This window comes from Balaenoptera musculus, chromosome X, assembly GCF_009873245.2.
Source record: "Balaenoptera musculus isolate JJ_BM4_2016_0621 chromosome X, mBalMus1.pri.v3, whole genome shotgun sequence".
NCBI lineage: Eukaryota > Metazoa > Chordata > Mammalia > Artiodactyla > Balaenopteridae > Balaenoptera > Balaenoptera musculus.
Genome location: NC_045806.1, coordinates 103873232 through 103893165, shown reverse-complemented (window position 1 = coordinate 103893165; position 19934 = coordinate 103873232). Strand labels below are relative to the sequence as shown.

General features: G+C 33.5%; 1 protein-coding gene across 5 annotated transcripts in view; it reads right to left on the bottom strand.

Annotated features, from left to right (window-relative positions):
- STAG2 (stromal antigen 2) overlaps nt 1–19934 on the bottom strand; it is a 117228-nt gene that overhangs the window by 21524 nt on the left and 75770 nt on the right. For all 5 annotated transcript variants that reach the window (XM_036839372.1, XM_036839376.1, XM_036839373.1 and 2 more), the window contains 12 exons: nt 15736–15853; nt 15209–15312; nt 14076–14168; nt 13839–13928; nt 13052–13255; nt 11438–11508; nt 11023–11110; nt 10850–10930; nt 8585–8677; nt 6126–6300; nt 1974–2113; nt 405–506 (listed from right to left, as the gene is read on the bottom strand). In XM_036839372.1, the coding sequence (XP_036695267.1) occupies nt 405–506; nt 1974–2113; nt 6126–6300; nt 8585–8677; nt 10850–10930; nt 11023–11110; nt 11438–11508; nt 13052–13255; nt 13839–13928; nt 14076–14168; nt 15209–15312; nt 15736–15853 (1359 nt within the window). The remainder of the gene's footprint in view (nt 1–404; nt 507–1973; nt 2114–6125; nt 6301–8584; nt 8678–10849; nt 10931–11022; nt 11111–11437; nt 11509–13051; nt 13256–13838; nt 13929–14075; nt 14169–15208; nt 15313–15735; nt 15854–19934) is intronic.

Sequence of the window (19934 nt, the reverse complement as noted above, 5' to 3'; positions counted from 1 at the left end):
AAATAACTTTGCAATGTATAATCTTCTACACTCATTTTTGCAAACTTATCCTATTTACCACTGTGGATGAACTTCTAAAAGTAGAATTGCTGCCTCAAACGGCATACACATTATAAATTTTGACATATATTGCCAAACTGCCTGCCAGGAAGGTTGAACCAATATACCTTGCTGACAGAACCTGTTTCTCCCATACCTTAGGTGGCTATAGGTTTTGCCAATCTTGCCAGTCTCAAAGCAAAAAATGATCTCACTTGTACAATGTCTACTAGTGAGATTGAGTATTTTTCATTTCCACTTTCATGAACTGTCTATTGCATCCTTTGCCCAGTTTTCAACTGTTACCTTGAAAACTATTAAGTGCTTATTTTGTTAGCCTAAACCTGGTACTCTTCATGTCTTACCTGTTGCAAACTGAGAATAAGGGTCTTTGCACACTGAATTTTGTCTATCTGCCTTGTTTTACTCATTGTTTCTTTGATGATATCGCCATAGTCATTATAATACTAGAAAAGAAATTTGTACAGATTAGGTCTTTGTCTCTTAAAACTATTGGACAATAAGACTAATTTTAGGTTAGTCACATAAGCATATCACAAGAATGTTATTTGGCTAGAATTATGCCTTCAAAGACACGAAAGAATGTTACTAAAACTTCATTATAATCTTTAAACACATAATCCCTAACATCAGTAAATTCAGAAACATCAGACAGTTAAGATCTAATCACATTAAGCTCCACAGTTGGTTTTAAGGAGGTATATTGTTTAACAATAATTAAGTTATACAGATTTTCAGAAATAAAACAAAGGACAGAAACAAAGTTCTTGTGCTCTTTGTGAACTATTAAGACAATGAATGTAATCAGTTACGTTCATAACTTATTCATTGCTAATGGCATGTAGTTCACGAGCAGTTTCCAAATTTATTGATTTGGCTTATAGAAACTAACAGCCTGTTAACAACATTTAAAAGAAAACTTACTGTATCTGGCATTTACATTACACACTGCACAGGAATTTTTTTTCTAATTTAAGATCTTGTTTCAAAATGCATACATTAACAACTACCAGAGATAACAGGATAACCATGCCCCTATATGACTAACAAAATTGACTTTAATCTAGAATACCTAAGTCTAAAAGTTTAAAATGTGCAAAATGACTTCAAAAACAACCTTAGTTTAAAAAAAAAAATCTAACAAGTATCAGGCCAAATAACTTAAGTTCCAAAGTACTTTATTAATGGTTCTATCATATAGGAAAGTATTCTGAAGAGAGAATTAACTAGGTTTTGATAAATGTATTACATATTTTATCCTGTAAAAGCAAAAGCTTAAAAAATGTTTACATTTATAATTAGATTTTACTTGAAAAAGGATTACAGAAAAATCATCACACCGTATTTAGTCACATTCTGTTAGTACAATCAACAATATCCTTTCTACTACTACTTAAAAGTTAAAGAATCTCACATATATTTATGACAATTTGTGAATAACCCACTGTGACTCAAATCAGATTTTCAGAGCTTAAGGAACCTTAGCTATCACAGTGGAACAGATGAAGAAACGCAGGACACAAAAGGTATTGAATTACTCGAGGTCACAAGCTGCATAGCAACCAAGCCAAAACTGTATTATCTAGTTCTCTGACTCCTAAACACTTTTTTATGTTACATCAAGCAGGGGAGGGACACCATCCTGCTGTTTTAAACTAAATCACAAAAGCAATTTCTATTAGTGACAGTTAACCTAAGACAAGCTGTTTGCAATATTCCAAACACAAATGAACTCAATAAACCCAAAATGTCCATTAATGGAGGATCGGAGGTATGAGAAAATTTACTGAAAATGTTAAATATTTTAAGAGATTTCTTTTACACTAGAAAAGTAATTTACTATTAAAAAATTCAATGGCAACCAAACATAAAAGCGACGTGAAAATATCTCGCTATCCATTTTTCAACTTTACCTTCATATACTGCTTAAAGATATCTGCAGCTGTATTCATCTCCACCACAGTATATACAATTAGCTTACAAAATGCTGCAAGTAAATTTCTCCTTTTGTGCAGAGCTTCAATTTTACTGGCTTCATCTTCCTGCTGACCATCTGGGGAAAAAGGTTTCCAACGTTAAGCCATCTGTATTTTACTTGAGCCTTATGCGTGTGTGTGTGTGCGCGCGCGTGCGTGTGTATGTGTGTGTGTGTGTGTGTGTGTGTGTATCAAATTCAATATAAAACATCTTTATTTTGGAGAATTTGAAAAATTAGGGAAAAAACATTTAAATAAAATAAAAATTATAATCACTCAATATCTTCATGAATGACCAGCCCACTTATTCCAATACACAAAATTTTTGTGACGTCAAATCAGAAGGCTGTTTAGTGAACATGGAACAGGAACAAGTGGAGTGAGTGAGAGGAACTGATGTTTAGTGAAATCAGGCTAAGCTTGCCTAACACATTAATCTACTTCCCTAGCAGGATAGTTTGACGATGAGACCTGCATATTCAGTATCTGCTGGGTAAGGCTCTTTCTTCCCTAGGGGCAGACAACCTCAGAAATTCTCCTATCCCTTCTAAAGATGACCCCACCCAACCTCAAACCCAACTTTTACTGACAGATACTTCCTTTATACATATTACAGATATTCAGTTAGACTGGCCTAGAAACCATTCTGTCTTTTTAAGGTAACTTCACATATATCTGCTCTGATCCATTATGTGAGATCTTGATATTCAGTTATCAAAGGGACAAAATTATTTCCACATTCACAGTTGAGAAAGCCGGATTACAGCCTCCAAGTATTGCCAAAGGATTTTCAAATTATTTGATACTGTGCATAAAATTGTAATGAAGCCTTTTACATAAAAAGCTATGCAAAGAATTTTCCTCTTGACAAATTTTACAAATGAAATTACTTACATAAAAAATACTGTGTATAAAATAAGAACTCTTTTTAAACAAGTATTTATTTCACCCTGTCTCTGATAATCTTTGATAACTGCTAGTAAGTAAAAACCAAATTTTAAGAATAGGAATTTGTTTAAGACAGACCATCCGAAAAGTTTCTGTTATCAAAAGTGCCTATTCCAGAATGCCAAAGTCATTTGCTTAGACACCTAAAACGTACTGTTCATTCTTTTAAAAGAGTACACTGAACATACAAGCTAACTTTTTCTTAATGACTCTGTGATTATAATGGATTTCTATACAATATTGTTTCCAATCATTGTTTGGTACTGTTCTCAGGAACTAGAGGGATACAGACTTATTCCCCCTACAGACTAAGTTACCCAGGTATTAAGAGTTTTTTGAGCCCTGATTTTTAGGTTTCTTCACTTCTTACTTATCAAAAATTAGCCACCGTTTTCTCTTGTGGGGATTAAAGAATGTTAGAGAAGTGTCTAACACACTGGGCCTTTCACAGTGTCAGTTGCCATTATTATTATGTGTTGCCAGTGCCTCTAGAAGCATTCCCTATTTTATTCTCCCCTTCTAGTCTGATGTGGGCTAACAAATCAAATAACCATGGGTCTACAATACCAGGGGTTAGATGAGTATGAAAAGCAATGGAAACTATCATATGCTGCTGGTGGGAGGATAAAAGAATAAAACCACTTTGGAAAATAATTTGGCAACTTGTGGTCAAGTTTAAGATGCACACAGACTATATAATCTAGCAATGCCACTCAGGTATACAGGCACACCTCGGAGATATTGCAGGTTTGATTAGACCACTGCAATAAAGGGAATACTACAATGAGTCACATGAATTTTTTGGTTTCCCAGTTCATATAAAAGTTCTGTTTACACTATACTGTAGTCTTACTAAGTGTGCAATAGCATTATGTCTAAAAACATGTACATATGTTAATTAAACACTTCATTGCTAAAAAAATGGTAATCATCTAAGCTTTCACGCGAGTTGTAGTAGTAACATCAAAGATCACTGATCACAGATCACCATGACAAATATAATAATAATGGAAAAGTTTGAAATGTTGCAAGAATTACCCAAAAAAAGACACAGAAACATGAAGAGAACAAATGCTGTTGGAAAAATGGCACCCATAGACATGTGTGAAGGGTTGTCACAAACCTTCAATTTGTAAAAATACACAGTATCTACGAAGTGCAATAAAAGGAGGTATGCCTGTACACTAGAAAAGCATTTGCACATGTGCTCAAGGAGATGAGTATAAGAACATTTTTGTAACACTATTTATAATAGGAGAAAAGATGGAAACAACCTAAATGTTCGTCAATATGAAAATGGATAAAGTGTGGTTAATTCATATCACATAATATTCAGCAGTCAGGATGAATAAGCTATAACCACATGTCAATACTGACAAATTTCACAAATAATGTTAACTCAAAAAAGCAAGATGAAAAATAAAATGTTCAACATGATACCATTTATGTGGAAGCTAGCAACAGAAAATAAACTATATATTGTTAAAAGATACATAAATTCCTAGTAAAATAAAATTAAAATGCAAAGGCATGATAAACAGCAAATTCAGGATAGCAGTTATCTCTAGGGAAAAAGAATAATGGGATGGGGAGGGATACAAACAAGGGCTTCTTTTGTATCTATCTATTCCTTTAAAAAACAAATCTGAAACAGAGCAAAATTTGACAAATGCTGGTGGTTGGTATATACAAATGTGTTACATTTTATTCTTTTCCATAGAACTGGAATACATTTCATTTTTAAAGTGGAAATAGAAAAACACGAAGTCCAAGGAGGTAAGACAAAGTGTAATTCCAGGAAGCGCCCAGAAAATTTAGGAGTATTGGCAAGCTTATTCTCATTCCTATTTCCTATGATCTAAATGAAGTTGAGGTAGTCCCCAACTAACAAAAGGGTTATAGACCAAAACCAATTTTGTATCAGTTTTGGGAATATAACTATGTTTTCCTATAGAAGTTTTAAAAACTCCTACTCATCTTTTAGGATCCATTTCTGATGTTAGCTTATTTCAATGGTGTTTTGACTCCTACAGAACAGTTAGAACTTCCTCTACATGCCCACAACACTTTGTACCTACCTCTATTACTTATCAAGTTACATTATAATTACTTGTTTTTAGATACGTCTTTTCCACTTGAATTGAATTCTTAAAGGAAAAGACCATGTCTCATTTTTTTTATATTCATAGCATCTAGTATACTGCCTGCTGATCAATAAATGTCAAATGAATGTTAAAAATAAAGTGTAACTAAACCAAGAGCTGAAAGTGAATGGTGGAAAATTCTAAGTATATAAACTTTAGTACATGGATTTTGATATCTGTTTTGGCTACTTAGGTTTCTCAATTCTGTTCTGGTTAAGTTTTTAATACTTGAGAACAAAGCTCTCTATTGATAAAAAATAAGCTACAAGCCATGTCTAGAATTATATATAGTTAAAGCTCTGCAGTGATGTGTCAGTTTATGTATGGACATACACATACTGATGTTATATATCCTTCAAGTTTAACTTCAAATTGGAAAAAAAAAAAAACACCCCAGAAGAAGTCACCAAATACTGTTTTTCCACGATTTCTTGTTCAAGTAAGGCATCTGTGTATGCAATTAGGGTGCGAAGAGTAACTTAACACTAGGCAAGGCTGGTTTGATTATTTACCTGTAACATTCTATACTGCCCCAGACTTCTACAGAAAAATTATGCTATGAAAGTATACAACAAAAAGGTCATTTATAGAAATACTTTATTCTGCTCTAATTACTTGAATATTGGTATTACCAATGATTAAGGGGAAAGAGAAGTAAATTTTGTTGAGTACCTACCTACTACATGCCCAGGCACTATACTAGTCACTTTGCTCAATTTAATTAACTTGTACAGTTCTGTAAGGTAGCTACAAATTAGAAAAACAAGCTCACAACTAGTGAGAAACAAAGATTTGATTCCAAAGCCTATACTCTGTGATACCACATTGTCTTTACAATGTTACAAGCAATGAACACAAATTGCACTGGAAAATGTACCTGTGTTTCACATTTTAAGAATAAAATATCAAACAGTAGTGTAACACTTTACATTGCTGTTAATTAAATTTGATTTATAGTAGATACACAGATTTAACAAAAAGATGGCAATAAAATTACCTGCACTGTTATTGTCATCATCCTGTTCAATGAAGACATGATCCAGAATAAAGCTGAGCAACTCAGACTGCAATGAAGAATCAGGGGTGTAAACTAATGGCTCTAACATGTCACGCCCTCCTGACATAATCTGATGGCTGAAGATCATCAAAATATCACATAGAATAGTGAAGGCCTAGTATAAAAAAAAATAAAAAAAAAATAAAAAAAAAAGGATAGCATGCCATAAACCAAATTTTCTCACGAACTGCCACAAGTAACTTACATATTTAATGTGGAAATAAAATCCAACTTTCTATATTTGAAACTCACAAGAAAAAGCCATGTCTAGTATTTTCCTAAGATTTTAAAGGTGAAGAGTGTAATTTTTTCAACAATAACTACTGATATTTGCATTGTGATTTACTAACTGCAAGATAATTTCACAAATATTCTTTTTAGTTTTCAGCAATTTTCTTTTAATTTTTTAAGTGATTTGTACAATATGTTAACATCATCAAAACATGCAATCAGGACTCAATCTCAGGTTTTCTGACTCCAAACCCCACCCTTTTACACTACACCACAATGTCTCATGGTATACATTCTCAAATATCAAATAATGTATAAACCTGGTACCATTCTTTTCTTCTATGGAAGAAAAACACTTATACCAAGAAGATGAATATCTCCTAGAAGATCTCTTAGAAGAGAGATCACAAAATCTATAGGACTTTTTAAGCACTCTCATTGTCAGTATATGTGATGATTAAGTAAAAAAAACATAACCAAGTGTGGGTCTGCTTACTAATCATCAGGCAAACCTGACAGTATAATAAACATAAGGCTGAAGTGGGACTTCCCTGGTGGTCCAGTGGCTAAGACTCCATGCTCCCAATGCAGGGGGTCTGGGTTCGATCCCTGGTCAGGGAACTAGATCCTGCATGTCGCAACTAAGAGTTCGTATGCCACAACTAAAGATCCCACGTGACACAACTAAGACCTGGCACAGCTAAATAAATAAACAAACAAACAAACAAATAAATAAAGCAATAAAGCTGAAGTTATATCTTTTTTTTTTGGATGAAGTTATATCTTGAGGAGCTTTATAAAAACTCTGCCAGGAGTTTTAAATAGAGTCAAACACTGGTAAAGGTAGTCAGAAGGTAACTGGAAAAAATTTAATTATTTGTTGGGAAGGGATAAGGAAAACAAAATTTTGTGATCACAAAGTCAACAGAAAATTACATTTAATGGAAGACTACTACTAGAAGGACAGATTATAATATAGAGCTCAAAGCAGATTTTAATAATAGCTTTGCCTTTTTGGAACTAACCACATTTATTTTTTCTCTATGCTTTTACCTCTTCTTTTGGTCTCTTCCTCTCATTTTACTACTATAGTAATAATTTATACCTATCAAGATATCTGAGTTTACAAAAGCTTTTGCAACATACACAGTAAGGATACACAGTGATAAGCATGGTGACATTTACTAATTAGGTGAACTGACAGGTCTTGTGAGCTAACCAGGACATATTCCTGGAAGCTGTTAGGAAGACTAATACACAGGCTATTTAATGACCAAATAATTAATCTCCAAGGCCTGAACAACAGATTATATATAAAGGAGATTACACACAATAACCCATAAGGAATTATGTGCTAACACTGTAAGAAATATGGAATATTAAGCTGAGTATCTTGGTGGCCTACGAAAATATATCAAGTAATACTTCATATATTAAGTTTGGATCAGTGTATACTTCATTGAAATCCTATTCTAAGACATTAACTATAAACTCATTTTACTACCTTCTGAAAGTTTGTCCCTCTTATCTGAATTGTAGAGAAGAAAATGTCCCAAGTCCTTTATTGTTACAGTTCAAAACTAAATAGGCTCTTGGTCCCAGGATCAGAAGTTATTTTACAGATGGGAAAACTACCCATGGCACCAAGTAACAATGTATTTCCAGACTGAGAAGCTTGGCAGCAATGGAATCAAGAGGGCATATGTGGTGGGAAGGTAACACTCTGAAGACGGAAGTGATTAAAATTTTTATTTCAAAGTCCACACAAGAAAAAATAACCCACACAATCGGGATGGGCAGGAATGCCAACATCTGATAATACTCTCAGAGATAACAAAACCAGATGGACCTTTCCTCCCTGAGGCATACCTGTTATACTTGTTGCTTTCAGGAATAATTTATGTAACTGCATACACCTACTTTGTATATATGGGTCTGTTTACCATGTGTGGCATAAAGAAACAATAACACAGAATAACTGCAACATGAGGGTAATCTATAATGCTCCACATGGAATTAATGTTAATCTATTTTTTGAGCATGGTATGTATACAGATACAAGATATTTCTACTTTGCCCAATTTCAGTATTTCTTAAATTTTCTATATTAGTTCAGATATTTATTCAGGGTTGCTTACAAAAGACTGCTATCTATAGTAATTACTAACCTGTTCTTTAACGGTGGTATTCACGTTGGTCAGGTAATGCTGACATATCTGACAGAATACCCTCATCTGTTTCTTTAAACGCAGCAAGTCCTCCTTGAAAAAATTTAACATGAGCATTTTAAAATACTGTATTAAAAACTCATTCAGTATTTAAGATATTTTAAATTACATAAAACATCACCATATATTTAACTATGTTAACTCTGCTTGTACATTAGATTTAAATTCTTTATTATTTATCAAAAAGGAAAACAAAAACCACTTTTAAAATCTCAACAAATTGCAGCCTTAAAAACACCAGGTATATTCATGATAATTAGCTGACATTTAAAAATATTGTTTATATCATCTTTAACTCAGCCTTTTTCAATTTCCATTTCTCTGTTCATTCTGTAATACATTTAATTTACTATGTACTTAATATTGTAGGCCTAGTACTTAAAATCCTCAGACTATTAGTACATGCATATCATTAATGAATATGTAAATACTGGTAGTGTAGTAAATATATGTTTTCACAAAGCTGAGTGTTAGAATATTCACTCAAAGCCAAATATCATCACATAGAAAAAGCATCTGTATATAAGAATAAAATTTTATCCAAAAAAAAAAATACCAGGTATATTAACGGATAATATCCTACGTGATCTGGGTCCTTTAGAATGAGAAAACTTATATGACTATATATGGCTATCCATATAAATCCACTACCTCAGAATGCTTAACAAGTACAGATTTATGTTCCATCCTCGCTTTGTAATTTGATGGGTGGCCGACTGATAAATGGAATAAAATAAATGATAAAAAAGGGACAGCATGTTTCATTTTTCATTTGTAGGATAGTGGTTGTGCTTTTTAAAAACAGAGAGGGACCAAAGAAAAATTAGTTTTGTGGTATTACTCCACTTAAGAAAAAAAAAATTTTAAGTGTCTCATAAACCTACACTAAAAGGATGAATCTTTTTTTTCTTTTTCTAAATTTTTTTTAGAATTTTTTTTCTTTTTCTGAATATTTACACCAGTTAATTTAAAATAGAAAACTACTTTATAAAGATCAGCCACACTAATTTATTTAAGGCATAACCTCTGGCCCGTCTCCTGATACTGGATGCCAAACGATAGAGTATCAGTACACATTTGGTATATGTAATAGACAAGTTAAATAAAAACAGGTTTAACTTAGAGATTCTTTTGGTGAAGAAAACTCAACCAAGCTTCAGTAGAAATAATTTTTGCATTTAATAACCATTTTTACCCTCTTTCCTCTACTAAAAGTATTACCTTTTTTCCCATGTTAATTTTTAACTCAATGCTTTTGATTTAGGTGAGCAATCATATTTGCTAATACAGTCACTGTTCCTGCTACAAGCTTGATATTGAATTAAACTTTTTGGGTGTCTGACAAAAAGTACACTATTTTAACAACAGTACTACATTGTCTTTTCAAGGGGGAAAATATCCATTTGTAGATATAATTGCATCTTGTGCTTAAAAACCTCAAAAAAATTCTAAAATTATTCTGTGATTTTATGCAAAACAAACTGATTATCAAGAGGATTCCTTTTTGAGGAAAATAACTATGAACAGCTAATTCTATAGCTTACAGAAATTACTTAATATTTATAAAAATGTGCCCAAATAATATTTAAGGCAACATCTACTACTACAAGTACGAAGTTTAAGTTTCTAATTTACAAATGAAAAAGGCAGTACTGTTTAGTTCAATTACTAAACACATCAAGGATTACCATTACAGATAAAAATTCGAAAGTTCTATGACCTAGTAGCTGGCACATTACACTCAACCAGAAAGTGATTTATCATGAATTTGGAACATCAGTACAGAGATCCTGAGTATGAATAAGGAGATCCCAAAACAATACAAGGCATAAGATCTAGGGACAGGTGGTTTGTAATAATTAATTTATACAACCCAATAGCTGTATCTGTAAGTTTCAAAGGCTCTTGGTCATGATTTACAAAATCTGTAGTTCTTTATGTACCCAGCACTTTTGAGAATGATATGGAAATCCATAAATTATGCCACGTAGAAATGTGATTTTTAAAATTTAGAATCATACCCTAAACAAAACATATTAATGTTCTTTCACTGAATATACATCAAACTACAAATAACTCTTTTTAAAAGTACACATGCCTAAATAGTAGATTAGAAATAATCAAGATTTTATTGAAATGTCTTATGTTTAAGTTTGCTGAAAAGTTAATGCTATTTAATAAAGACGCCACTGAACCACCACAAACCTTTGTAGAGCTGCTTTCAGTTATCTTTGCAAGCTGCCAAAGGATTACATAGTGAGTGCATTGCAGTGCGTGAATAACAATCTATAAAAGAACAAAGAGAACACAGTTAAATTTTAAAAGTCACAAGTCTTCTTTCTCAAAGTTAAATATGTAACATGTAAATAAATAAAAACCTGTTCAGGCATGTCTCCATTTTCAATTCCGGTTTTCAATAGTTTGTAATTACAAGCAAACAAATCCCACTTTGAAAGATCATGGGCACTGTAAAAAAGAATTAAGTTACATTAAAAAGTTAAGCTTAATCACATTTGTTCTGGACTTGACTGTTAACAGAATACTATTAAAGTAAAATGTAGTAAACTTTCTAACATGCGCCCACAAGAACAACAAAAAAAATGTGTATTTTTAAAGAGTATATTAGTTGATAATTTGTTGTTCCCCAATTCACAACATGACTCTATCAAGTACTTTTTTCCCAAAAGCACAAGAAATCCAGCAAAAAATTTGACACTATAATCCCAAAACATGCAAGTTGGTTCTGATTTTGCTACAGTTTTAAGAAATCAGAAACTTTAAGATTCAACTTACTTATGAAAAGCAGTGATTCTCTTCAATGTTGACAATACCTGATATGCATCATCTTCATCAGGTTCTTCACCCTATGAATGTTAATTATATCATATTAAACATTAATAACCACAAAAGTGAAAAATCTTAGGCTATCACATTGGTGATTTCCACACCTTGAAAATAAAGAATAACCTAATTAAAAACCACAAAATAACTCTGTCATTCAATACTTAGACCTGGCCAAATTTAAAGCAAGGTGGCCAGAATAATAGGTCAACACAGAGTTGTTATAACGGATACATTATACCCAAGAGAGAAAAACTGAATGACATTCTCCTTTTTTCCTTTAAGTGATCTTGACACAAAACAACGAAGACATCTACTCTTTCACCGTAATAAATGCATTGGGACAATAAAGAGAAATATATTAGAGGACAAGCAAGAGATCATAAAAGATAATACCTAAAGGACAAAATCTACTAAGTAAATGAAACATAGTGCTCAAGAAAGATATATCAGACCAATTAAAATTAATTTGGAAAAAATCCTCTGCATAAGGACTAGATATACTAATCCTTTTTCTGGGTATCAACTTTCCAATTTAGAGTAACTTAAGTTTTTGAAAATTTTATGAGTCTCACTATAAGAAACTTACAAATTTTAAAAAATACTATTGAACTTACTGTATTAAACCCCAGGTCTCTCAAAAAAATGCTTGTTTTTCACCATCAATTTTTATACAAGGTAAGTAATTAAACTTAATTAACAAACCATAGCTTGATTTTAAATTAACTTGTCCTAATCAGAATCATATCCGGCTAAGAGTAGAGCCATTACAATTTTTAAGAATGTGATCATTGTACATCAACATATTTGCACAAACCTCCAATTAAGCAAAACATAGTAAGCATGAAATGTTATACACAGAAATAAGAAAGTTTAAGAAGTAACTGCTAAACAAAATAACTGGAAATTACAAAAGTCCATATCATTTTTGCAGCATTAATGACCAAAGTGATGTGGAAAAGGCTAAATGCATTAATTTGAGAATCACAACTTTTTACTTTATGCAAATCAATTAACCTGTTAAGTGTACCTTTCCAGAAAAGATAAAAATCACAATAAAAATGCAAGTGTATTTGACTACCACACTTAAGCCTCTTTGGAAATACAACAGAACAACAAAACAACAAAATCGACAGTGGCTATAATTTATCAAGGCTTTATAATATAAAAGACCATAAATAAACTTCCAAAATGTTAAGAAACACCCCAATTTTTGAGGTTACATGGCCACAGTCTAGCTCAACTTTTCTGTTCTGTTAACACCCTGTTCCCTAACAGCCTCTTGTTCAACTAAACCCTGGAAACTTCCCAGATCATTTCTTTAAATTAAAAAAAGGGGAAAGATGTTAGCTTTGCTTTCACCTTCTCTTAGTCGCAGATTCTTGCCACCTTCCTATTTTGGTGGATGAATAATAGTATCACGATGAATCATAGAACAAAAAGTCTGAATGACTTTTCAACACACTGCTAGGGATTATCACCAAGACTGGTGACTAATTTGGTTCCGGGGGGTGGGGTGGGGGGTGCGCAGCGGGGCACAGCTGACAAAATACTTGTAATATATACCTCTTGCAGAAAATCTTCAAGAAGCCGGTTAAATTTATCAGCCAACTCGTCTATCAGTTGACTTCTTGAAATATCTACTCTGTTGAAAATTGTGAACTCTTCATTACAGAGTGCGTGATAAGTTTTAGAACACGCTTCCAAAACATCAGTATCTGTGTGCTTCTCTACAATATTCCGGATCTGTCGTAATAAGGCATCCAAATGCTGCAAAATCAAAGTTTTCTTCATTAAAACTAAGGTATATATGATAGGCATAAAATGACTACACAACTGGGATGAAAAGCTTCAAACACAGTAACTTTACAACCAGTAGGGCATACATTAAGTTCTTCTAGTCATAATAAATGCACTGACCCACCCAAACTTATTTCCCCAACTTCAACAGGAATAATATTACCTATCTCACAGGGCCTTGGTGAGATGTTAATACACATAAATACATATGTTCCTGGAACACAGTAAATGTATTCAATGGATATTAGCTGCTTTCATTTTGCAATTGTTATTATCCAGTTACCCACCCCTAATCTCCATAAATGATCAGTGATATAGTCACATAATGGCTAGCAATGATGGTACGGATATGGGCATGAATCAAAGGGAAACCTCATTAGTGCCATTCTCTAAATCCACCTTATCTAAAATATATATGGCATACAAGATACAGGTTTCCTTTTACATTAAAAGTTACAAAAACATATTTCAAAAAATATAAATAAACAATATGATGGGGTGAACTAAGTTAACAATTTTTCTTCAACGTTTTTTATACACAGAAACACCATACCTTTTCTAATCGTCCAGTGGTATATATTTCCAAATCAAAGTATTGTGGCAATTGCAACAAGTTAGTCACCTTTTCAGCATCTACAGAGTACTTCGAAATAAAAAAAAAAAGAAAATCATGTCAAAGACATCACAATAATGGTAAGTAAATATTATGATAAGTGCAAAATTCTGTGTGGCACTTCCAAACAAAACTTGTAATTTCTTAGTAACACTCCTGATACTGACACAAACTTACTTTAGCTAATAACTGAGGAAGGGCCACAGCAAAAAGTTCAGTGATTTTTGTCCTGTCATCCAACTGGGTCTTCTTCTCCTTTGCTGTTAGCACCTAAGGTAACACAACAAAGTTTCTAAGTATTTATTAATAAGCCCACTGACACTGTTAGGTGCTCAACTTTAAGTTAAGATATCCAAAATAAGTAATGAAATGACATTTTAAATGATGGATACAAGAATTTCTACTATAAAACTTGAAACCCAAAAGTAACAAAGAGAATAGCTTGCACATTATATTTTTAAAAAATAGCAACACTTTGAATAGGTCTAGAGACAAAATCAATACCCAGTTAGATTAACTAACTCTACCTTTGGATGAAAGGAGAAGCAGTTAGGAAATGTAGTTTAGGAGCTTATATAATAATAGGATTGAGTAGGATTTCAGTCTACTATAAGTTGTGCCATGATCCATGAGTTATGAATTCAACGTAAGTAACGACCAGCAATTAGAAAAACAAGAAAAAAAAACCACGAAAAAAAAATGCATCACATAAGTTGCAGTATTGTTTGATGAAATTGTTTCAGTTATACACAAACACATATATATAGATGTGTACTAGGTCACAAAATAAAAATGTATTTTTGTGCTTCACAAAGTTTGAAAGCCTGTGCAATTTTGGTCTACAATACAAATATATGTGAACTTTGAAATAATGCATTAAAATCAAATCCCAGGAAATAGGAATTTCCCCCATTTTAATGAATGATTATCCTGTTTTCATTTCTAACTTTTATTAAAAGAAAAAGAAAGCAAATCTATAAATAAACCAAAACAGACAAATACACCATTCTAAAATGTTGCACAACATGCGCTCTTAAAGGCAGGGACTGTCAACCACTGTATCTCCTGTAGTTACTGTCAACCACTGCATCTCCTGTAGTTAACTAACAAAGTATCTTATGGAAGGAACATGGATTTTGCAAATTGCTAATGCTTTAAAATTTACTTCTAACACATATTTATAAGCAAAGATCGCCTGAAAAATAAAATTTAAGATTCAAAATTTGATTATATGGTTACAAATAAGAACTTTAAAAAAGATATTGAAAAAGAGACATATAATTTAGAATACTGAAAATATGTTGGCATACCCTTTTTCCTGTCCCTCTCCCCACAGGAGGATGACATTCAGCAGCTTGTCTAATGGTACAAAGCATTATTTCAATCAGAGCACTCTCTTGTCTGTCCGTTAGTGCTGAAAAAAAAAAATCAGAAAGTTAACCTATTTCTTTTCTTTATATGCCATTTATAATATTACATAACAGTTCCTTCTGCCTGTGACAGAATCTGACCTAATGTACTAAAGAAAATCCCATTACTATATCACAAAAAGGATCAGAACAAGTTAAACCTTCCTAAGCATTACAAATCTGTAAAACACTGCTCCACAATTTGAGAAATGAAAATATGAACAGATACAAAAAAATAAAATATAATAAAACAAAATAAGGAATATTGACAGCAACTACATCTTTCTACATAATATTCATGTGTATGAAAACAAAATTATTCAGACTTTGAATCATTATTTTAATGCTAAAAGATAAAGAAATGGAATAAGTAAACTCTATTTTCAAAATTATCTAACAACAAAAATACCATAATTAAACATCCTTACCTTCCTCTCCACTAAGTGGCTCCTCCAGCAACAAGCTATTCATACATTCCCAGTCTTTCAGCAGCTCAGTAGCACAGTCCCACATGCTATCCACAAGGTACGCTGCATGCTCATGTAACTAAAATTTAAAAAGAGCAATGTGCTCTTAGACAAATATCATACTAGCCTTAATCAAAAGAATGGAAGCTTTGTTGGCACCATGTGCAAACTCAAACAACAATTTGTTTTTTGAGGTCAAATGGAAGAAAGGACAGAGAAAAACTGCCTTAGCTTTGCTATGTATAAGTAAACCCTGCTAGGTAGTAACATTTCTCACAATAATCATTAAATCATTCACATGAAAATTATTTTTGAAGAGACTATATGCATGCATATTTAGTACCTGACTCAATACACTCATCCTTCTGTATCTAAAGAGGATTGGTTCCAGGACCCCTCGTCAGATTCTCCGAGGATGCTCAAGTTCCTTATATAAAATGGTGTAGTATCTGCACATAACCTACACTCATCCTTCCATATACTTTAAATCATCTCTAGATTACTTATAATACCTAATACAATGTAAATGCTATGTAAATAGTTGCCAGTATATGGCAAATTCAAGTTTCGCTTCTTGGAACTTTCCGGAATTTTTCAAAAAATATTTTCAACCCACTGTTGGTTGAATCCCCTGTTGGTTGAATCCACAGATGCAGAACCCACAGATATGGGGGGCCAACTGTATTACACGGGTGAACTACTCTCAGTTATAAAATATACTACAAATTTATTGTAACTTAATGGGAGTTGTAACGATTACTTAAAATACAAAATACATGATTACTTATCAATTCAATATATAACTAAATCATTTCTCTTCATTCTGTGAAGCTTAAAAAGGTTCTACAGCTTCCCAACTCATTTTAGGGGACAAGCATTACCATGATACCGAAACCCATCAAAGACATTACAATTAAATATATATATATACCAACACCCCGCATGAACATGGAGGAAATGTTCTCAAAAAATTTGCAAACTAAAACCAGCAATATATAAAAAGTATAACAGATCATGACCAAGTAGGGGTTATCCTAGAAATGCAAGGTTGATTCAACATTCAAAACAACAATCAACATAATTCATCACATTAATGTAATGAAAGATAAAATAATCATCTCAAGGGATGAAGAAAAAAGCATTGGACAGAATTCAACATCCGTTCATGATAAAACGTCTCAGCACCCACACACCTATGGATAATTAATCTTCGACAAAGGAGACAAGAATATACAATGGGGAAGAGACAGTCTCTTCAGCAAGTGGTGTTGGGAAAGCTAGACAGCCACATGTAAATCAATGAAGCTAGAACACACCCTCACACCATACACAAAAATAAACTCAAAATGGCTTAAAGACTTAAATATAAGACAAGACACCATAAAACTCCTAGAAGAGAAACACAGGCAAAACATTCTGACATAAATCGCACCAATGTTTCAGTCTCCTAAGGCAATAGGAATAAAAGTAAAAATAAACAACGGGACCTAATCAAACTTATAAGCTTTTGCAAGCAAAGGAACCCATAAACAAAACAAAAAGACATCCTACAGACTGGGAGAAAATATTAGCAAATGATGCGACTGAAAAGGGCTTAATTTCCAAAATATACAAACAGTTCATACAACTCAATATCAAACAAACAACCCAATCAAAAAATGGGTGGAAGACCTAAATAGACATTTCTCCAAAGAAGACATACAGATGGCCAATAGGCACATGAAAAGATGTTCAACATCGCTAATTATTAGAGAAATGCAAATCAAAACTACAATGAGGTATCCCCTCACATCAGTAAGAATGGCCATCATTAAAAAGTCTACAAATAATAAATGCTGGAGAGGGTGGGGAGAAAAGGGATCCCTCTTAACACTGTTGGTGGGAATGTAAACTGGTGCAGCCACTATGTAAAACAGTATGGAGGTTCCTCAAAAGACTAAAAATAGAGTTGCCATATGATCCAGCAATTCCACTCCTGGGCATATACCCAAACAAAACTATAATTTGAAAAGATACAGGCACCCCTATGTTCATAGCAGCACTATTTACAATAGCAAAGACATGGAAACAACCTAAATGTCCACTGACAGATGAATGGATAAAGAAGATGTGGTATCAACAGATGAATGGATAAAGAAGATGTGGTACATATATACAATGGAATATTACTCAGCCATAAAAAGAAACGAAATTGAGTTATTTGTAGTGAGGTGGATGGACCTAGAGTCTGTCATACAGAGTGAAGTAAGTCAGAAAGAGAAAAACAAATACCGTACGCTAACCACATATATACGGAATCTAAAAAAAAAAAAAACAAAACAGAAGGTCATGAAGAACCTAGAGGCAGGACGGGAATAAAGACGCAGACCTACTAGACAATGGACTTGAGGACACGAGGAGGGGGAAGGGTAAGCTGGGACAAAGTGAGAGAGTGGCAAGGACATATATACACTGCCAAATGTAAAACCGATACCTAGTGGGAAGCAGCCACATAGCACAGGGAATCAGCTCGGTGCTTTGTGACCACGTAGAGGGGGTGTGATAGGGAGGGTGGGAGGGAGGGAGATGCAATAGGGAAGAGGTATGGGGATATATGTATAGCTGATTCACTTTGATATAAAGCAGAAACTAACACACTATTGTAAAGCAATTTAAAGATGTTAAAAAAAAAAAAAAGACTCCACGCTTCCACTGCAGGGGGCATGGGTTCGATCCCTGGTCAGGAAACTAAGATCCTGCAAGCCCCGTGGGGCAGCCCAAAAAAAAAAAAAAAAAAAAAAAGAGAGAAAGATGTGTGTGTGTGTGTGTGTATACACACATATACATACAATGGAATATTACTCAGTCACAAAAAAGAACGACATAATGCCATTTGCAGCAACATGGATGGACCTAGAGATTATCATACTAAGCAAAGTCAGTCAGAAAGAGAAAGACAAATACCATATGATATCACTTATATGTGGAATCTAAAATACGACACAAATGAACGTATCTGTGAAACAAAAACAGACTTACAGATATAGAGAACAGGCTTGTGGTTGCCAAGGGGGAGGGGAGGTGGGGGAGGGGAGGGGAGGGAGGGAAGGACTGGGAGTCTGGGATATTAGCAGATGCAAACTATTATGTATAAAATGGATAAACAACAAGGTCCTACTACAGCAAGGGAACTATATTCAGTATCCTGTGATAAACCATAACAAAAAAATATGAAGAAGAATATACATATGTATAACTGAGTCACTTTGCTGCAGAGGAGAAATTAAACACAACACTATAAATCAACTGTATTTCAGTAAAATTAAAAAAAACTTCTCAGGCTTCCCTGGTGGCGCAGTGGTTGAGAATCTGCCTGCCAATGCAGGGGGCACGGGTTCGAGCCCTGGTCTGGGAAGATCCCACATGCCGCGGAGCAACTAGGCCCGTGAGCCACAACTACTGAGCCTGCGCGTCTGGAGCCTGTGCTCCGCAACAAGAGAGGCCGCGACAGTGAGAGGCCCACGCACCGCGATGAAGAGTGGCCCCCGCTCGCCACAACTAGAGAAAGCCCTCACACAGAAACGAAGACCCAACACAGCCAAAAATAAATAAATAAATAAATAAATAAAACTTCTCAGCAAAAAAAGGTATAGGAGGAAACATCCTCCATATAATAGGTAGCTACACAACACCTATAACTAACAACGTAATTAATGTTGAAATATTGGATGCTTTTCCCCTAAGATCAGGAACAATCCAAAGCTATCCACTCTCACCACTTCTATTCAACATTCTACTGGATGTCCTAGCCAGTACAGTAAGGCTGGGGAAAAAATGGCATAAATGTAGGAAAGGAAGAAGTAAAATCATCATTATTTGCAAATGAGTTGATTGTATATTATAGAAAATACTAAGAATTTTATTAAAAGCTTACTTTAAAAAGTGAATTTAGCAAAATTGCAGATAAGAGGTCAATATGCAAAAACCAATTGTATTTCTATATATAGAAACAATTAGAAAATCTAATTAAAAGGCCCTAACACTGATTAAATAATACACATATACTAAAAATGTATGTTGGGCCCTCTCAAATTCTGGTGAACAGGTAGGTTTTCAACCTAACGGAGACCTAAAAGAGCTGATGTTAAATGTAAATCTGTATCTGCAACAACAATAATAAT